Source organism: Centrocercus urophasianus, unplaced genomic scaffold (assembly GCF_019232065.1).
Source record: "Centrocercus urophasianus isolate 14NV4802_14NV808 unplaced genomic scaffold, USGS_Curo_1.0 seq_13, whole genome shotgun sequence".
Lineage (NCBI taxonomy): Eukaryota > Metazoa > Chordata > Aves > Galliformes > Phasianidae > Centrocercus > Centrocercus urophasianus.
Genome location: NW_024884475.1, coordinates 12,165,801 through 12,185,778, shown reverse-complemented (window position 1 = coordinate 12,185,778; position 19,978 = coordinate 12,165,801). Strand labels below are relative to the sequence as shown.

Sequence of the window (19,978 nt, the reverse complement as noted above, 5' to 3'; positions counted from 1 at the left end):
TCTGCTTTCAGGCTTTTATAGTCACCATACAATTTAACTTAAGAAAGGATTTTACATTAAAAGAAAAATATTTTTTTCTAAGTTAAACCCACAATAAAAAAGAACAGCTTAACAATTCAGACAGCAGACGATGTCAGAGACACACAAAGCTTCGTAGATGCTCACCAAAACAGCAAACTTGCTTACTAAAGACACACGTTATTAGTATACTTAACCCACCTAGTTTATAACACTGAGCAGCAACATTTTTTCCACACACACACACAGAGTACAGCTTTCATAAAGAATGTTCTTATTTTGCCAGCAACAACTCTTAAGAAGCAAATTCAAAGCCATTTATTTTGTAGCTTCTACAAAAACAAAATTAATACGGACAGTAACCTGGACTGAAAGAGTTTAACAAAGGAGGGATTTTAGCCATATTTTTCTTATGTTAACAGTTCTAATATTTATTGTATGTGATATGCCAGAGTTTTAAAATGGAAACTATTTTCAGAATAAAAAATGTAAATAGTACTGTTAGGTTTGGCATAAAAGTACATGAAGTGAAAAAACCCTCTAGTGTACCCATCTAAAAAAATATAATTCCATTTGAATACAAAAATGAGAACTGTCCTTTCATTATTACTGACAAAACAGAGAAAAGGAAGTTTGTTCTGTGGAATACATTAGCCTATGATACAAATGATATAAAATTTTCCAATGTCTGATGAAGAAGGTCTCACTTAAAGCACCAAGTCTCTGAACAATTTTAACAGTATTGCAAAATTATTGGAAAGCAACCTTTTAACTGTTTAGCTTTGTCGTACTTTGAAGTCTTAAAATATTTACATTTCAATACAGATACCATACATACTTTATCAAAACAATGAATAATCCACCAGAGTATATAGAAAAATATTCCCAGCTTAGTTAAACTGTTTACAAAAATGCACCAACAGTGAAAATGAAGAGCTAGGAACTACCAGTGTTTCGAAACAGTAGTTCCGGTTCAAACTTACAATACACATCCAGCATTAGAGTTCTGAAGTCTGAGACCACACAGAAAAGTTCCTCTCCTCTCAGTCCAAGTTTAATGTGTCCTCCAACCAACCCTGACTGCTCACCAAAAGCAGTTCAAAAGGCTGGCATGGTTGTGCTCTTTTTTCTCACATCTATGCAACACAAGCTAGGTAAAAACTAAGTACTAGAAAAAATTAAGCATTTTAGTGCTATTTTACCTAGTGGGAGTAACTCTCATCTCACAGATTTCTCATTTACAGCCTTTTATTCCTTTAAAGTCAGTGGTCTTCTTCCACTGAAAATGAGTGCTTGAATTTAAGTATTACTTCCTATATTTTGTGCCTGAATTGCCATTAAAACCTGTGATATACACTTGCAGCCCACAGAGGATTTGAAGGTGCTGTTCATTACATGTATGCCTAATCTCTGAAATACTATGCTGTAATAAAACAAATTAAACCATGTTAGACAGATATCATAGTCTAGGATTTTATTTGTACAGACCCAGCAGAAACCAGGTACAGCACAGAATCCTAGAACAGATAATGGCAACAAGAAAAATGTTTGCATAGCAAATTCTTTTCAAATTTGTCTTACGGAAAAGATGAAGCTGACCTCCAATAAAAGTTTCAAACATGGGAGTGCAAAGTAGTGCTTAGTTCACAGCGTAAGCTTCTAAATAACTCAACAGCTCTGCTCTCCTTTCTGCTTTCTAACAGTACAGATTCTCTTGCAAAGTAAAGCAGTTTTTCCTATCTTGTTTTCCAAGGAAATTAACGGCACTCATTGAAATTAAGAGTAAAAACAAATAGACAAAACTAGTCTCTCAATTAATGCTTTGTTACTGGAAGCGAAAGAACATCCCAACCCTTGGTTGCCTCTATCAAGTGCCTCTGTCCATGACTTATCCATTCTTCTTGGTCCGCATATACTCTTCCACAAAACCAGCACTTAAACACACACTGAAGTGCTTCAGCTGGTGAGGCTTCCACCACCTGGTAGTTGTTTTTATGGGTCTTTTTCAGTTTCATTTTTAGCATACTCTGCTTTTTTGCTTGGCTTCCTGTCTCAGCATTCTGAAGAGTAAGACGCTTTCGGTAACGTTTGACACCAAGACAACTACTTGTCCTTTCTGAGAGAACTACTTTCAGGACATGACCTTTATATTTGTTGATAGTCTTCATTACATTAATTATCTCTGGGGTATCAACATCAGGATGGTTTAGCACCACAACTGGCTGGTTACGACGAGGGCATTTAATCAACTGATTCATTCTCAGAGGGACAAGCCGAAGACGTCTTGCTGTCAGTAGATAGGACATGTCAGAACCTGAACTGGTTTCTGACTGTGTTCTTGTTTTTCTCTTTGGAAGTTCCCTGAAACCTGCTTGTTTTACCTTATTTTTGTGTCCTTGCTGACTTTTTGAATAGTGTTTGCTTTGCTTGCTTACATCGCCATTTTTCTGATATGATATAACAGTTTGCTTGCTACTAGTTTTAGCATTCATCTCTCGCTTTGGTCTTTGCCTGAGCGATATATTTCGGGACTGAGTATTTGGATCACTCTGATTAGGCAAACACGGCAAATTACTGCTAAGTTTCTCAGAAACACTGACAGGAACCGGACGAGGCAGAAGCATCTCATTGCAATACGCAGAAGGAGCTGAAGCTTCGCTCATTTTTTCTATTCCTCTGGAGTTCTGACTGCTAGTAGCATTGAGCACTCTCAGCATTGTCCCTTTGGGGATAAACACTGGAGAAGCAACATTGGAATTTTTAGTCATCCTGCTTTTAGATGTTCTTGCAAATGTAAGTAGCTGCTCATTACTGTGTTCATCACTACCAGTTACATTATTTCTACCGTGCACTTGAGGGAAAGACATAGCTTGTTCCAATTCAGTGGCAGAAGCAACTCTCTCACAGCTTGCTGAATTTTCCTGAGGGAAATGCATCTTTTTACTAGAAGCTTGGCATCTCAATGGCATAGATTTCATGTTAGATTCAGCAGCAGACATAAGCTGAGCAATTTTTCTACACAGCAACGTTGTTGACTTCTTATTGCGTGTTGTATCATCCCATCTGATGCCCTCTGGAACATTTTCAGTCCCAGAGCTAAGAGAAAATACAGATGAAATAACAGGTCCCTCAAAAGGATTGTTCTTATTCTCCATTTTCTGCAATTCTAGTGATTCCAGAAGAAGATTATTTTTTTGATTTACAGTCTCGGCTTTCTTCACTTTGCTAAAGCTAAAAGTCATGTCCTCCCAAGGTGAAGTTTTAGTAACATGAAAGTTTTTTTCTGCTTCAGAACATATAACAGATTTTCTATCAAAACCCTTAGCAGCTAAATGCGTTTCTGCAGAGTTGACTATCAGACTCCTACATTCTTTGTCATCCCTCTTTACCGGAAACATATCTTTTTGTTTAAGGACAGCAGAAGAGTAGAAATTTTTCCCCTCCTGAGTAGTCTTTACTGAATTGTTCTTGGAACTTTTATCTTCAGAAACAGCGGCATACTTTTGACGAGATCTATCCACACTTTCTTCGTAACAATACAAATCGTAACGCAAGTTATTTTTTCCATCCACTTCCCACTTGGGTGAGTTAAGACCACTTTTTTTTTCAGTACTATTAGTCACCAAAGACTGAGAACAAAGTTCTATAACACCTGAATGCACATCAATACCTTTCACCAAATGAAGGCATAATTTTGATGAATCCTCTTTCTGAATTGATGCAGAGTTGCAGTCTGAGTACTGAGAATCGGATGAATAAAGGCATTCAGAATTCTTGTCATACTTGCTGTCTAAATTAAGCTGATTATTAATACTGGATAACTTGTCTACATTCACTTCCATGGTTAGTAATTCATTCGAAGATACAGATGTTTTTTTTCCTTCTGCACTTCGCTCTGTACCTTGATTCTCAAGTCCCAGTTCAGCACAGTTCACAGGCCTGCAAGCTGCTTCTTTCATAGGAATCAGTTTAAGAACCAGCTGTTGAGCTCCATTCACTATTTTAATTTCTACTATCTGAGCTAAACAGTTAGAAGGAACTACAAGTTCAGACGGTGCAATTACAGTTAAAGGCATTCCAGGTTGTAAAGGCTCCATTTTTGGAGAATAAACCTCAACTTCCACACTCTGATTCTCACACATGTTTATTTCAGATGGCTCCAATATTGTTTTATTCTGCATTGAAGCTGTATTGATGCTACCTATATCATGAGATGAAGAGATTATTTTAGTCACTTTATCTGGAGTCTCACAAGTGATATTTGAAGACGAATTTGAAAGTTCATTCTGAAAAGTAATTTCTTCATATTTCTGCTTTTCAAATAAAGTGCTTTGACTTGGTAAGCAAGACTTCTTTTGCTGACGTTTTAAGCCAGTATTTGACAGCCGTTTTTTGGGCGCTTCATGCACTCTTCTTGTATGTTTCACTATATAATCATGCCTAACAGCACCATATTCACAGTATTCACACTGATACGGAAAAGTTCCAGTGTGCTTCACCAAATGTCTCTGGAATTCACCTTTGGTGTAGGATATATAATTACAATAGGAACAAATAAATTTAATTTCTTCATGTTGACTTACATGCTTTTTATACTGCAAAGGATCCTTTGTTGAAAATCTACATTTATCACAGTAGTATTTACCGGGCAAAAAGTTTTTAACTTTAAATGCTTTCTGTTTTTTCCTTGGGTAAGTTTTATCATGTTTTTCGAAGTCCACGGCATTGGCACCTTCGGGGACAAAATGGAAAGCAGGCGGTGTAATATGACTGCACATCTTGCAGATGAAGTTTTTGTCTTCAGTCCACCCAACTTTCTTATGCTTTTCTAAATCTTGCTTTGAAATTTTCTGAATAGTTCTGCATTTTATACAGCTTATCAATGAGAGCTTACTATTCTCAGCCTCAGTCCCCTGGTAACAGTAGTTCTGATTATCATCACCATTTGATGGATTTGTTTTATCTTCAAACGATTGCTTTGGGGATGTAGTTAAGGAATTATTTTTACCATTAACTTGGCCAGGGTACAATCTTGGTAGAATTTCCCTCATTTTTTTCAACTGCATTTCAGAAGATGCAAATCTGCACCAGCTTTGTCAAACAGCAGCAACAGAATGTTTTCCTGATGTTAGTCTGGTGCATGCAGCTTATCAATTACTCGCTCAGTCCACCAATCCGCAAAATATGCTCTTTGGAAGAAATGGTGATCAAGGAATTGCATCCATATTATAGTCCACGTTCTTAATTTTATTCAATCAACTTGCAGCACTAAAGAATAGAGAGCAGAAGAAAAGTCAGTTATGATTTACTAATCATTGAACTAGTCAACTATTAGCAAACTACGGCCGAATTACACTGTGCAAATCTGTTAATATATTAAGACGGTTCTACCATGCACAAAGAATCATTAACTCTAAGTAAAACATGATCAGTTAAATAATCCCTTAGTATTTGCTCATCGTCAGTGCTCATAAATTCACAAACTGATCTGATATTTATCAAAACCTACAGAGCGTATGCTATTTCTTCCATGTCATAAGGACTTTACATTTAAGAAGATGTATTCAAGCCTAACTAGGAGGACACTTCATAACGGAACTCAGCAATAGAATTTGCTTTCAGTTCTATATACAGTCAAGGACAGAATATACAGTTAAGGATAGTTTTAAGAACAGCTCTCATAGATCCAAGATCACACAGCAGCATCCAATTACTATAATACTACCAGATCGAGAACTTTAAACTACAAAACACCTTTACAATGCTTGAAAATGAGTAAGTATGTGATCCAAAAATATACTGGCAGCACAGAAAAGACATTAAAAAAACATTACAGGTACCACTCATTTGTGAATCCCAGGAGGTAAGACTTCAGTGACCACAAGGGTTACTAGAAAAACAAAACTATGAGATTGCTTTTAAAAATCAAAGACTTTTAAGTAAAAATTCCTGAAGTACAGATGGAAATTCTTTAGAAAAGAACAATACCAATGTTTCAGGTCCAGTCTTGCTAATACATAATCACATGCAAATTCTACTTCACATATTCTCAAAATAATAAGCTACAACAACATAATTAATTTAAAACAGTCAGCAGCTGCAAAAAGTAATTGCTTTCACTCCTATTAATAACACAAAACAATCACTTCTACGTATGTCAACAACCATATAAACAATTCATTCCAACCTGACAGTACAAACTGTGTCAATCAAGTAAAATAAGCAAAGCAAGAGAAGACAGAGGTAAAACAGTAACATCAATGCAAAACCACTCTGTTAACTTGTGCAGCATGTTTGGCCTCAAAGCTTCTAGAACTTTTACCGTCTCTTTTATATATTTAACATGAAAAAGATCTCTGCTTCAAAAGCTTTTGCCAGAACTATAAGAGCACTGATACTTAGAAAACAGAAAAAAATGTTTGCTTTTGAGACATACATAAGATAAAATCTAAAGCTAACAGCAAGAACAACTCAATTCAATACCTTTCTTATTGAAATTTTCTCGCTTAAAGACATACTGTTACACAGATCTGCTCCATTTTAATACATCTTAAAGAAGATGGGCATTTCTGCACCTGGGAGCTAGTTCTTCTCCACATCTATCCAGAGACAGACTTGATTTGGGTTCCAAAGCCCTCTCACAAAGCTGAGATCACAAAGTAGCATCCTATTACTGTAATACTGACAGAATGAGAAGTTTATACTATGGAACATCTTTACAGTGCCTGAGAATGAGCACCTAATCCATTAAGTTTTTCTTACGTCTATCTGTGCTCTATCTGCTAATATTCCTAACTACTGTGAGAACGCTGCCCTAGAGATGGAACTCTGCAAAAAGCAAATATACTGAAGTAATCTCAAACAACAATAAGAAATTAGAAAACTGGTTAAAGACAAGATAATAGTATTTTCAGTCTCTAGCAGATGGATGGCTGCAAAGCTATACAACTCATCAGCAGGAAGTTCCTGTGACTGTAGCAATCTCATTTCATTGCAATGCAGACACCTGTAGCTACATCCCTGTGTGAAAAACAAATCACACAGGGCAGCTTCCTTGGAACAAGGAAAGAATACATTACTGGATCATGATCTGAACGTTTTTTGTGCGTGTAGTTTGGGATTGGGGTTTTTTGTTTGTTTTGTTATTGTGTGTGTGCGCGCGTTTTCAAATCTAATGTTCATAACATTAGAATCGGGATAACAGAGGGCATAAAGAATAAAATAAAACAAATAATTCTGATCATCTTGGACGGACTGCACTTCCCATCTACAAATATCACTTCTCAGACTTGAGATGAATCTTGTTGACATGTAAGACTGATGACAGGTCTATGTCCACGAGATCCATTGCTTCATTTCAGGATAAAAATGCTATGAGCCCTCAATAAGCTGTAGCGTTGTGTCCAGACCGAAAATGCTTCAAGAATTTCTACAGCTCTAAGAAGTAATCAGAACTGTATTTGGGAAGGATGGGTGAAATCCAATTAAGATCGTCTTCGCTTTTTTGTTTTTGCTGTAACTTCTTATCTTACTGAAACTACACCTGACATCAACTGACCAACACATAAGCATAGAGCACTTTATAGACATCACAAAAAAAAAGTGTTGTATTTTTTTAATTAACACTGTAAACTTCACCTTACAAGACAACATGAAAATGGATCCATTACCTTTAAAAAACAAGACAGTAACAGAGGTTGTCAAACACCTGACAAATGCTTCAGTTGCCCAGGCAGATCTGGATTGCTCAGCCCAAGAAGGGACTGAAAGATTACTAGCCTGTTCTTTGAATTACCTCTTTTAAATAATTATTTAATAAAATTAATTAATTAATTCAAAGAACAGGTTAGTAATCTTTAAAATCTTTCCCAACTCAAGTACCTCGACATTTGGGGAAAAGAGAAAATGGGTGTAACAATAAACGTAAGCTTTTATTCAGATCTGTGAAAAATGCTATGTTGTAATAATGTTCTAATGGAGTTGTTAGAAACCAGGTTTTTAATGTTGAGTGCTGCAAATGCATTTCAGACATGCAGTGGGTTAAACCCAACCATCATCTAAACAGCTGCTTGCTCACTTCCCACCCCTCCTTGTGCAGGAAGGAGGGCGAACTTGAGCACAAAAGCAAGAAAACTCATGGGTCAAGACAAAGACATTCAATAAAGGAAAGAGGCCAGAGGTAGGATAAGCAGTGGTGTAAAGAAAATCACTTACAGCCTCCCACAAGCAGATCGATGTCCAGCCTGTCTACGAGCACCAACCACCTTGGAAGCCAAGCCCCCTCTCCCCTTCTCTATCCTTCCCTTCCAGTTGTTACTGCAGAGCATGACGTCGTACGGTATGGACCGCCCCTCTGACCGATCCTAGCCAGCTGTCGCAGCACTGCGCCTTCTAGCTCACTCCTAACTTACTCTCTGTGAGGTGGGGGAGGGCTGCAAGGAGAAAAAGGGCAAGCCTCAACGTTACGCAAACGCTGTTCAACAACAGCCAAAATACTGGCATATCATCAGTGCTGTTTTAGCCACAACTTCAAAACACCGCATCAGACACACTGCACTGAAAAATTTTAACTTCATCTCATCCAGACCGAGTATGTGGTAAAAAAAAGAACAAAATAACCAGCAGCTGCTGAAATGACATCCCCTGTTGTCTCCACAGTTTTGTCTACCTATCTTTTCTTATTAACTATTCAGTACTCAGAAATGACTGGATACAAAGCATTCAATTTTATCGCTGTTTTGGCTAAACCAACATATACTGTAAAATGTCTTTTACTGAACTGAAATTAATTTGCCTTTTTTACTAGACTGAAATTTATTTGTCTTTCCTGGTTACTTCAGAGAAATGAAACCAACAACATACACACAGAAAGGTGGTGTAATAATCCAACATCCATTCACTTCATATCAGCAAGAATGGTTGAGGGGGAGAGGCCTGAGGAATACCCAGAAGAATTTTTGAGGTAATTAAAAGTATTAGCACAGACATGCTCCAGAAGATTTAATGAAATGATATATACTGTATTCTTCAAGTTACAACCAAATCCAGGGCACACAGAGCAAAACAAAGATAACATTGAAATAAGATTTGAAAGTCCACAAGGATTCTGAATTGCTACTGCGGGATTGGGACAGATGAAGAACAAAGTAAAATATATTAGAAGTGTCAAAAATCAATTCCAATCACTGTCTTTACAACAACAGATTTGGAAAATGTGTGTGAAAATACCTCAAAATACCACAGATCTTAATTTTGGGGGGGAAAAAAAAAAGACAACAAAAAGAAGATAAACCAAACTTTCCTATTCACTCCTGTCAAGCACGTGCTCAAAGTATGCACTGCTATCAAAAAAAATGGATGTGACAAGCAATATGCTTTTATCACATATGATCAAATTGCATCAGCAAAGCGCACACTTCTCACATACTACGCTCATAGCCTGCACCCAACAATCAAGGCCTGCTTTTGTACCAAAAAACCCATGCAAGACTTTTTTTTTTTTTTTAAGAAAGATTTATAAAGAATTGGAAGACACTGCACATCGCTGAATCAGGAAGAGTGAATCTCTACGGCAGAACTTAAATCTCCACGTAAACCTATCTCATCTGCTTCCCACATCTGTATGCTATGCCATATACTGCCCATTTAACATTGGTTGGATGTCTCTGTTAAGCAGTTAACTGTCCTGCTGACAAAACCATGTAATAATCAGTCACAGCTTTAGGCCTCATGACTAGGAAAGTGCTAGACTAACATATTAAACTAATCAAAATAACTGATTTTGTATTAAAAACCAGTGATTCAAATACACCACGTTTATTTATCTATCATTCTTCTTAAATATGCATTGTTTCAAAATGACAGCTAATCACACAGACGCAGTGCTCTCTGTATCTGAAATTCACATGAAGCCTTTCCACCAAAATGAATGAGGAGTGTCAACGTAGGGAATGGAGAAGAGCAAAGACCACATACCAGGTTTTTAGAGCTCACGTTTATTACAGAATATACAGTTATTTCACTGCTCATGAAAATAATTACATTCAGAATTTTTAACACTTACAGTATGAAGTTATGCAAAATATTGATTAAAAGTAACTGTTTTCCTAACGCACAGGCAAAAAATTGTCTAATTAACATTGCAGGCATCTATGGAAGGCAAGTGCATATTAAGTGCATTATGCAGTGCTCTACTGAAACCAAGGTCTGCTTTTCTAAGGCTCTGGGCCACAGGCCTAGCTATATCTGATACATAAAAGACTCCGACATATACTCCAATTGATTGATGGTCTTACTGTAACACAGCAAGCAAAGCACTCTGATGTATAATCACTATATCAAAGTAGTTATTTTTGACAGTGCCCAAGAAGATGCTAGTACAATTTCTCATACAATATACAATCATCCTATAGATTTATGCTGCACATCATCTTATTTCACAGAATTGACAGCCATTTCTCTAAAAATCTTTCTGTACATCCCAAGGATTGAGTAGCATTTGCATTACCTCGCTCCAGGCTTTAAGGCCTGCAAGCAACAAAGCAAGGAAACATGGCACCGCAGATAATAGCAGAGGAAGGGCTAAAGAGCTCAATGAAAACACGTATTCCTCTGTGCCCAGTCCTCCAAACACTCATGGAGACAGCAAAACTCATCGCCGTGTTCAATTCCTGATCAAATTGGCCACTTACATAAGGATCTGCAGGAAAAAGGGCCTTGACCACAGCCTGGCATTGTAGTAACAATGCAGAATAGAACACCAGCAATCCCTATGGAATACCATCAGTCTTCTTAATTGAAAAAAAGAAGAAAAAAAAAAGACTTATTTTTATTAAAAGCGTGCATTAAAGCACTTAGACTACCTCCATGATAACACAGATCTATTTTTTAAAAGAATTCTAAGTCGCTTTATATATGAAAATAGCCCTAAGCAACCAATGCCATACATTTTTATGATACATTCTCTAGCAACAAAATTAAACGTAGGATTTAATTAAGAGAACCTTCCGTCCGAATACTGTAAAGCATTAAACATACACATGCAGGGCGCAGAACGCCCCATTTGCTCAGTAACACGGCTACTAACCCGAAAGCTGTTCTTCTTCAGGACGAGCAGCCAGGACGCCAAGCCAAGACAACAGCCTCGCAGTGCAGCCGCCTCCACCGCTGCCTCATGGCGCCCGCGAGCCGGCAGCATCCGCCGCACAACACCAACAAAATAATCCCATTTGGGGGCGGCTCGCCCACCCACGCAGCCGCGCTGCCGCCCCGTGGAGAACGCGGGGCCGCCCCCGCTCGGGGTGTATCTCCAAGAGGCAGCGCTCAGCCGCTGCCCGGCGCGCCGCTCGGCGGATCCTCCGCACTCCGCGCAAACGTTCGCCCTCTGCCGCCGCCGCCGGCGGGGAGGCGGCTCCGCCCGCGTTAGCGCGCAGTGCCGGCGGCGGCCGGCGGGGGGCAGCACCGAGCAACGCCGCGGCCCACACTCGCCGCGGGGAGCCCGGTTCTCCCGCCGCGGACAGGCGGGGCGGCGGCTCGTGCGCGGCCGGCGGCGGCGGTCTGGAGGAACCTTACCTGGCTCGGAGAACGAGACGAGCGCCGTCACCCACAGCGGCGCCGGGAAGACCCTACCGGCCGGCCGCCCGCACGCCCCTCGTCTCCAGCCGCACGCTTCCTCCCGCTGCCCCAGCTCGGCGGCCGCACGGCCCCGCGCTACTTACCCCAGCGAGGGCGCACCCGCGCCCCTCGTCGCCGCCGCAGCCTCGGCGGAGCGCAGCGCCAGCCAGCGGAACTGACCTCAGTGGCGGCAGAGCGCCCATTGGCCAGCGCTGCGCTGCCGTTCCCGCCGGCGGCGCCGTGTAGAGCTCTACAGCAGCGCTCTACGCTCGGCGGCGGTGGCGCAGGCGCGTGGCGCGCCCCGGTCCGGCGTGGTGGGGACCCCAGGGGGGAGAGCGCGGCACTGCGGGGGCACCTCGAGCTGCGACGGGGAGCGCGGGTCATGGCACCGTGGGCTGCGCTGGCTTGTAGGACGCTTAAAGATCTCGTTTCATCTCCTCTTGCCATGAGAGCGGCCTGATGTCACGGCTCCTACTGTGCTGCGTTTCGTTCTCCTTTGTAGCAAAGGGTTCTGACGGCACAGAAGACTGAACGAATGTCTGTTGGTTACAGTATCTCTCTGCGCTCCCACTGAACTCGTCGTGTTCCGTTAGAATGGGACGTGGGCTTAAATTTCGCTCAGCCAGACAGCAGCATGGTGTTCTGATGGCTGGTTTCCAGTTGCTTCCTATAAAACTCAAACTTTAAATCAGACAAAAACAACTTCTTTAAACAGAAGGGAGAGGAAAAAAAGCTTAATATTTTGGAACTTCACCTCCTAAAAGTCCATTTAAAGCCACAACAGTATCTAATTACTCTGCTTAAAGAGGAAGCCATATTTAACATTGGATCAAGAGTCCTTTCAGTGTCCTTAAAATGGAGCTTTACAATACATGACTTCACAGCTGCACTTTTTTTTTTCCTTCTTCTTCTTTTCCTTTTTGTTTTTGTTTTTAACATGGTTTCTGTGTGATACAAACTGCCAGTAAGTTGCATCTTCTGGGCTTGACCCAGCCTTGCCATTCTCTAGGTGTGCCTGACCAACAGCAGTTGTATTTTATGTTCTTACTGCATCGTAAGCATTCAATGTGTTCTGTGTTGCAGATAGGTTATGAGAGTGGCCTGACCTTTGCTTGGCCAAGTTTGTTTCTGAGGTAGTTAACACTGTGAACTGAACTATCTGTGTGGATGACATGAAAGCCAGGAAGGACAATTTGCACTTAACGACTTGTGTCAGCTGCTCTGTGAAGATAAATACGTGGGCTACAGTTACCAGAGAGTTTTCTTGAAAACTAGAATCAACAGAAACGTTCCTAAAATACAGAGAAAGTAGTCTAACGCAAGTAATAAGAAATAAAGAGTTTGCTAGTCAGACAGTGGGGTTCTTTTTTTGCTTTGTTTTGTTTTGTTTTTAGCTTAGCTAGCTCTATCTTTAACACATCTGAGAGTGATAGGTAACCATGAAATGGAACCAGTTGTCTGATACACGACACTGATTAACTTTCACCTTTCTTCCTTAGATGTGTGTGGCTGGCCTGTTCTGAGGTTAGAAAGGCAATTGCCTGTAGCAAAAGCAAATAGATCATTCAGTATTTAGATAAGGCCAGACTAAACAATGTCACCCAGAAAAGTCTTTGTTATGTAAAGCTTGAGTCAAATTGCGTCTTCCAGAGTGTCCTCCAGCTACACTAAATTCACTCTCTTCTCTACATTTCACGGCTACTTCATTTGCTTTCGCTGTCACATAGATACTGTCTTCAAAGAAGTGAGTCAGATGAGATCCTTTCTCCCCTTTCTCGTTCGCATTCAGCCTAGTTCGGCTACTACAGGGAAGATAGCTGTTGCCTGTATCACCTCCTCTCCTCTTTCCTTTGCCATCGACCAGACTTCCTTGCTGATGTCTGAATTCTTGCTCCTGCAAAGTCATTCATTCCTTCTCTATTTGTCCTCTGACTCCCTGACTCTCTAGGTAGCAGCAGTGTTATTCAGGCACTTGTGGACACCTGCACAGAGGACCTTAAAGCAAGGGGCATTTCTTAGTAATGGCAAGCAAGTAGCGTGCCTTATTTCATAGTGAGTTTTAGTTACTGCAGCAAAGAGATTATGCCTTTCCACTATTTGCAACATCTATTATTTCTTCGTAACTCCACTGTCCTCTGCATTATTGGTCACTGTGCGATACCCACCTACCAGTAATTCACCACAACTCTGCTGCTGCTGATTGTCCTGCTGTCAACCTGCGTTTCTTTCCACTCAGTAACAAGATTATCTGATAAAGAATGCTGATCATGGCTTGTAGATTGAGGAGGGCTGCAAACAGAGTGGCACAGATTTGCTGCTGTAGAGCTATAGATTTGCTTCTCAGCTGCAAAATTATGAAATATCTGTGCTTGGAGAAGGCCAAGTAGGAAAGAGAACAAAGAGTATAAATGCCCTAAGAGCTTTTCTTGGAACAGTTTTGCTTTGCGTATTACTAAAATCATAAGTCCCAAAAAGCAGGAAAAAAATGTACTGGAAAACCTGAGAAAGCCTGTAGTGATAACAAAAGTTGACAATGAAAAAGGACACTGTTTTGGAGACATGCAGAATCTCTCCTTGAGCTATGGGAACACCCTCACATAACAATTCTCCTCTCTCATCAAATGTATAGTCAGATGGGTAAGTTTTCACTATATGCTGTGATAATGCAACAGCACAGTCTATTTGAATCTGCGAATGGAGGGGAAAGTGCTTCTTTGGATGTGTGTTCTGCAAATCATAGAATCATAGAGTTGCTCAGGTTGGAAGGGACCTCAAGGATCATCAAGTCCAACTGCAGCCTAACCGTAGTACCCTAACTCTAACAACCCTCTGCTAAATCATATCTCCAAGCACCACAACCAAACGGCTCTTAAACACATCCAGGGACGGTGACTCAACCACCTCCCTGGGGAGCCTATTCCAATGCCTAACCACCCTTTCTGTAAAGAATTGTTTTCTAACGTCCAACCTAAACTTACCCGGGTGCAACTTGAGGCCATTTCCCTTCATCTTGTCACCTGTCATCAGTGAGAAGAGACCAACCCTGCTCTCACTGTAAGCACCTCAGCCGCCTCTTCCCCAGACTAAACAGCCCCAGCTCCCTCAGACTCTCCTCATAGGGCTGATTTTACAAGCTTCGTTGCCCTTCTCTGGACCTGCTCCAGCACCTCAATGTCCTTTCTGAACTGAGGTGCCCAAAACTGAACAGAGCACTCGAGGTGAGGCCTCACCAATGCTGAGTGCAGGGGCAGGATGACTTCCCTAGTCTTGCTCACCACACCATTCCTGATACAAGCCAGGATGCCATTGGCCCTCTTGGCCAGCAGGGCACACTGCTGGCTCATGTTCAGCCAACTGTCCATCAGAACACCAAGGTCCCATTCCATCAGGCAGCTTTCCAGCTACACCTCCCCAAGCCTGTAGGGTTGCCTGGGGTTGTTGTGACCAAAATGCAGGACCCAATACTTGGCCCTATTGAAACTCATGCCTTGGCCCATCGATCCAGTCTGTCCAGGCCCCTCTGCAGTGTCCTTCTCCCCTCTGGCAGATCAACACTCCCTCCCAGCTTGGTGTCGTCTGCAAACTTACTGAGGATGCACTCAATCCCCTCATCAAGATAATTAATGAAGATGTTAAACAGAAGTGGCCCCAGTACTGAGCCCTGGTGGACACTGCTCGTGACCAGCCGCCATCTAGATCCAACTCCATTGACCACAACTCTTTGGGCCCTGCCATCCAGCCAGTGCTTCACCTAGTGGAGCGTACACCCATTCACACCATGGGCAGCCAGCTTCTCCACAAGAATGTTATGGGGGACAGTGTCAAAGGCCTTACTGAAGTCCAGGTAGACCACATCGACAGCCTGACCCTCTTCCTCTGAGCAGGTCACCTTGTCATAGAACGAGATCAGGTTTGTCAGACAGGATCTACCATTCGTAAATCCATGCTGACTGGGCCTGATTCCCTGGTTGACCTTTTTGAACATACTTTGTAGATGTGAATTATATGGAGAATTGAACATACACTTGCAATACAGGAACATTCTGGCTTCTAGGGTGAACATATACTGTGTTGTAATATATTTCCTGTAGTAAGACTATAGACTATAATGTAGTATTTATAGACTACATTATAAGAGTTCAGAGCGCTTAGAAAAGGAAAACTCAATCTTTCTTTTCTGAAATGTGCAGTCACAAATAACAAAATTGGGAATTTAAAATAGAAACAAAAGAAGTTTCAGTTCTGAACGTTTCCCACCCCTTCATAATTCAGGCTTGGACTTAGAGACAGAAGAAACCAGCTTAACATTTCTGCAGCTGGTCTCAGTGATTTACGGTACCTGATTTAAGTAGGTAAGCAAAGTGAATGTTTTATAGGATACCTTTCAGATGCAAGTTGCTGCTGATTACCAGAGTGCTCACTCCTGCTATTTTCTTTCATTGGAGGGCATTAGGACTGTTAAGAAGTGGGAAGAGAATACTGTTATATTATGATGTTAATGTTTGCATATGTATTGCTTAGCGTTTCATCTCTGAAGACTGCTCGGATTTTGCTGTACTGAGGATACAACTACTGGTTATCTGTTGCTCTCTAGTGGTCAACGTGTAACCCTGCTCCTATTCCCTATAAAGATTACCTTTTTGTTTTGTTATTGAGGTGCTTTATAAATCCCCCAGTGGTCATTTACCTTCAGATAAGGAAATTTATACTTCAGTCCTTAAAAAAATAAAAATGCAAGTTTCATCTATTTTTTATCTTCTCTTGCTTTGCATTTCTAATGTTTCCACCTACATCCTTATTTCTCTGTGATCTCACAAACTGGGAGAGCATTTCCTTTCATTGCACCAAAACTTTGCACAAAGCCTAACTCCTCTCTGTTCCTGAGCTACATCAGAGCACATCATTCTGGCTCCTGTCAAGCAAAACATGCTTTCATGACCTCATCAAGTAATAGAAGGCAGAACAGATACTAACTGATTAGGTTGTTTTAGTTCTCCTTCCTCCAGCAAATTACCAATTTTTACAGTCTTACAATTAACTCAGTCTGTACTTATTTGTCAATTTGCTCAATTTGGGAAGCAAATAAAAAATTTATGGCAATAAACATGAGGTTGAAGGTTGGAGACTGACCACATAAAATTTCTTCTCTTGGAAAATCAGGTTAACAACTGAACTCAAATCATGTTAACCCAAGGAAGTGAGAAGCCAGCGGTGATTATAGTCAGGGCAGAACTTGGGACTGACCTAATGGAGGAGGTAGCTTCAGCAACAACTTTTCAACAAATTGTATGCAATCATTAATTTAAAGTTCACATTGGCAGTTTTGCAAAGGGCAACAGGCAGTTATCACCTGCAAAGGGACTGGAGCAGAATCAGAGCCCCTTCTAGCACTGTGCTACCTGCTCTGGAGCTGAGAAAAGCCCTAGAGCAGACATGACCAATGTGCAGCCCATCCCCTGCCCTGCACCATCGTGGTGGCACTTCCCTGCCAACTGACCTGGCACAACTGCAGGCAAACACTCTTTGCTCAGCCCCAACTACACATCATTGTGTGGACAGCACTGTCTGGGCTAAAACCAAAGCATGAGGAGGACACAATGCAGTACTTAACACAAGTTGTGGCAAATAATTATGTGCACAGTGATACACTGGCCAAACACAATCCTGTGAACAACAAAAAATATGCAGCCATGCTTTCTGTTTTGATAAAGGAGTTTGAGAATAGGTTTCAAGATTGCCAAAAAAATCTTTTTTTTTTTTTTTTTTTAATATTTGCATATATATTTGTATATTTTGTATATTTGCAACTCAATTTTCAGTCAACATAAGCATATTACCTCTGAATTTCTGAATATAATGCATAGTTTCAACCAGGTATTCAACTCAAAAATTTAACCATGTCTCTTCAACAGTCTTTTGTGAGTCTTGCCTAGTGTAGAAAAATACCCCTCGCTTCACAATCACACCTTATTCATGTCATGGCTTTTTTGGCATTATGTACACTTGTGAACAACTCTGATCATCCACGCTGCTTCCATTTCACGTCTGTATTTATTAGTTTTAATTCCTAAACTGTTAATAATATTATTAGGCATTTTTCAGGGTCTATAATGAGCTCTTACTTCAGTCAAGCTTCTCTTTCTCTTGTTCAGCACCTTAAACTCCTGGAGCTGCTTTGTCAGCACAGAGCTGAGTACGGTGTGTGCTTCATGAATTACAAGCCTTTCAACACAGCCCTGAAATGTGATATCAAAACTGCCTTATCCTGAATATCATCCCAAAAATAACATTTAAAAGGCATGTCTTCTTTTTATGTCTCAGATAAGGTGAGAAGATTAAAATTTTATATAGCTTCTATCTTAGCATTTTCCCAAACCTGTAGATTGCTAGAAAATCTCTCAGACTTCTGACAGCTGATGTGCATCCCTGTGATACAAGTCAGAAAGAGAGTGTAATTTTTCAAGCAGTTTTCCAAGAAGTCTATTATTGTAGAATTTATTCCACATTTATTCTTTGATGCAAAAGATGTTGAAATTTAAAAAATGCTGCAGAATGAAAATTTTCCATGCTCAAGACCCATGAGGTTTTTAACATTTCTGCCAGTATGGCAACGTTAGCAGTAAATGCATATCAAATACCACTTTGATGAGTCACGTATATGTATTAAACTCTCTTTTTAGTGAGCTACCAATTCTGTTCAAAGAATTTCATTGATCTTTTATAGTAATCCTGCACTCTCTATAATCTAATGTTAAGGAAGAAGAAAATAATATTTCAGATTTATACAGTCAAACAATAAACACTACCACATTCCTGGATCTTCAGATGTAGCCCCAAGCATAATGGGAGGAAACATTGCTTCACATTGCCGAAACAGCTCCAAAAGAGAGCCTTAACAACTTTTGGATAATCACACGTTTAAAAAACAATTTGTTAAGCACTGAGTACAGCACACTAAATGCTACAAATTTGGGTTATCTTCACTAGTGTTTATCGGAAATTAGATTTGATAAATCCTGTCACACTTGCTCCCTGCACACTGCAGTTATAGACATTTTTATTTTAAATGTACCTTGAAGAGAAAGGTGGTGAGCAGCAAATTACTTTATACAAGGCTAAGAAATAAATTTTTTAAGTATAACCACTTTTCAGCACCACTTACTTACTTTTACCCCCAGCCTTTGGAGATTTAAATCTCTTACATTACATAGACAGGCTCAAAACACCATGCATAAGAGGTCCTTGTGAGAGCTGAGGTGAATAACTGAAACATCTCTTGGGTCCCAGAATTACCTTTCTAATTCTGGTTTAATCGTATTAGTCTGGACAGTTCAGATCACATTGGGTGGAAAATGGTACTTGCAGCATATTATATACTCAGAGACCTCCGTATTTGATGACCAATATACCATTAGTTTTTTTGTTGTTTTTTTTTCATCCCTTACCAGTTGTATCAGAAGAAAATAAATCTGAGCAGCTTTTGATGAGAAGAGACCTAGATATAAATGTATTCTAAATTATAATTACTTTTTATGTATATTTAGTCATGTAATCATCACTGAAGAAAATGTGCACAGTTTTAGAAAGGACGTTTTTAAAATAAAAGTCAGTTAGTAGACTTTGAACAGATAATGTATGCAGCCAGTCTTTGGAATAGACGTAATGAGCTTATTTGGCTTTTTGAAGTCAATTTGATGTCACAACAGGCATCGTTAGTGATATTTTTAGTTGCAGTAAACAATTTGTAAAATAATGAAGTTTGCAACAGGGAAATCTTTCGTCAAATTGGAATTCCAAGGCTAGAATGCATTTCTTAGCAGCTGCACATTGGCTTTTGTTTTTTTTCAAGAAAGATATAGACTTCTACAGCCGCTCTAGGAAAATATGCCATATAAAGTTAACCCACAACAGTCACATTTCAATAGAGATGCTCCTTATGCTGTCACTTTACTGTACTCCCTTTTATTCTGCACTGGTACAGTTAAAACATGTCCCTGAGTTAAAATCAATTTATTTCACAAAGTCCTGAAAGAGAATAGTTGTTCTGCATAAGATCTTGAGTTCAGGCATAGAACATTAAAAAGCAGTTTTCCACTAGAATCAAGGCACGAGTTTACTTTTGAGTTGTTACTGAGAGTTTCTGGGAGTCCTGCTCATAAAAAGAAAGAAAAAAATAAAATAAAAGCTATAGTGCAATATTCAGCAACCATTTATTTATATAAATTATTATTATTATTTGCAAAAGCTCCAAAAATCGGCCATTGCAGGAGAATTAGAATTAGAATTAGAATTAGAATTAGAATTAGAATTAGAATTGGAATTAGAATTAGAATTAGATAGCTTAGAA

At 40.0% G+C, this 19,978-nt stretch overlaps 1 protein-coding gene across 3 annotated transcripts; it reads right to left on the bottom strand.

The window, feature by feature from the left end:
* ZNF518B (zinc finger protein 518B) lies at positions 1–11,793 on the bottom strand. 3 transcript variants are annotated; one of them, XM_042811481.1, is made up of 2 exons: positions 11,736–11,793; positions 1–5,286 (listed from the first exon to the last, which is right to left on the bottom strand). In XM_042811481.1, the coding sequence occupies exon 2, from the start codon at positions 5,082–5,084 to the stop codon at positions 1,833–1,835; it is 3,252 nt and encodes a 1,083-aa protein (XP_042667415.1). In that variant the 5' UTR covers positions 5,085–5,286; positions 11,736–11,793; the 3' UTR covers positions 1–1,832. The 3 variants fall into 3 exon arrangements, with proteins under 3 accessions (XP_042667415.1, XP_042667416.1, XP_042667414.1); XM_042811482.1 differs by lacking the exon at positions 11,736–11,793 and adding an exon at positions 11,105–11,203; XM_042811480.1 differs by lacking the exon at positions 11,736–11,793 and adding an exon at positions 8,233–9,579.
* Positions 11,794–19,978: the final 8,185 nt, after the last annotated feature.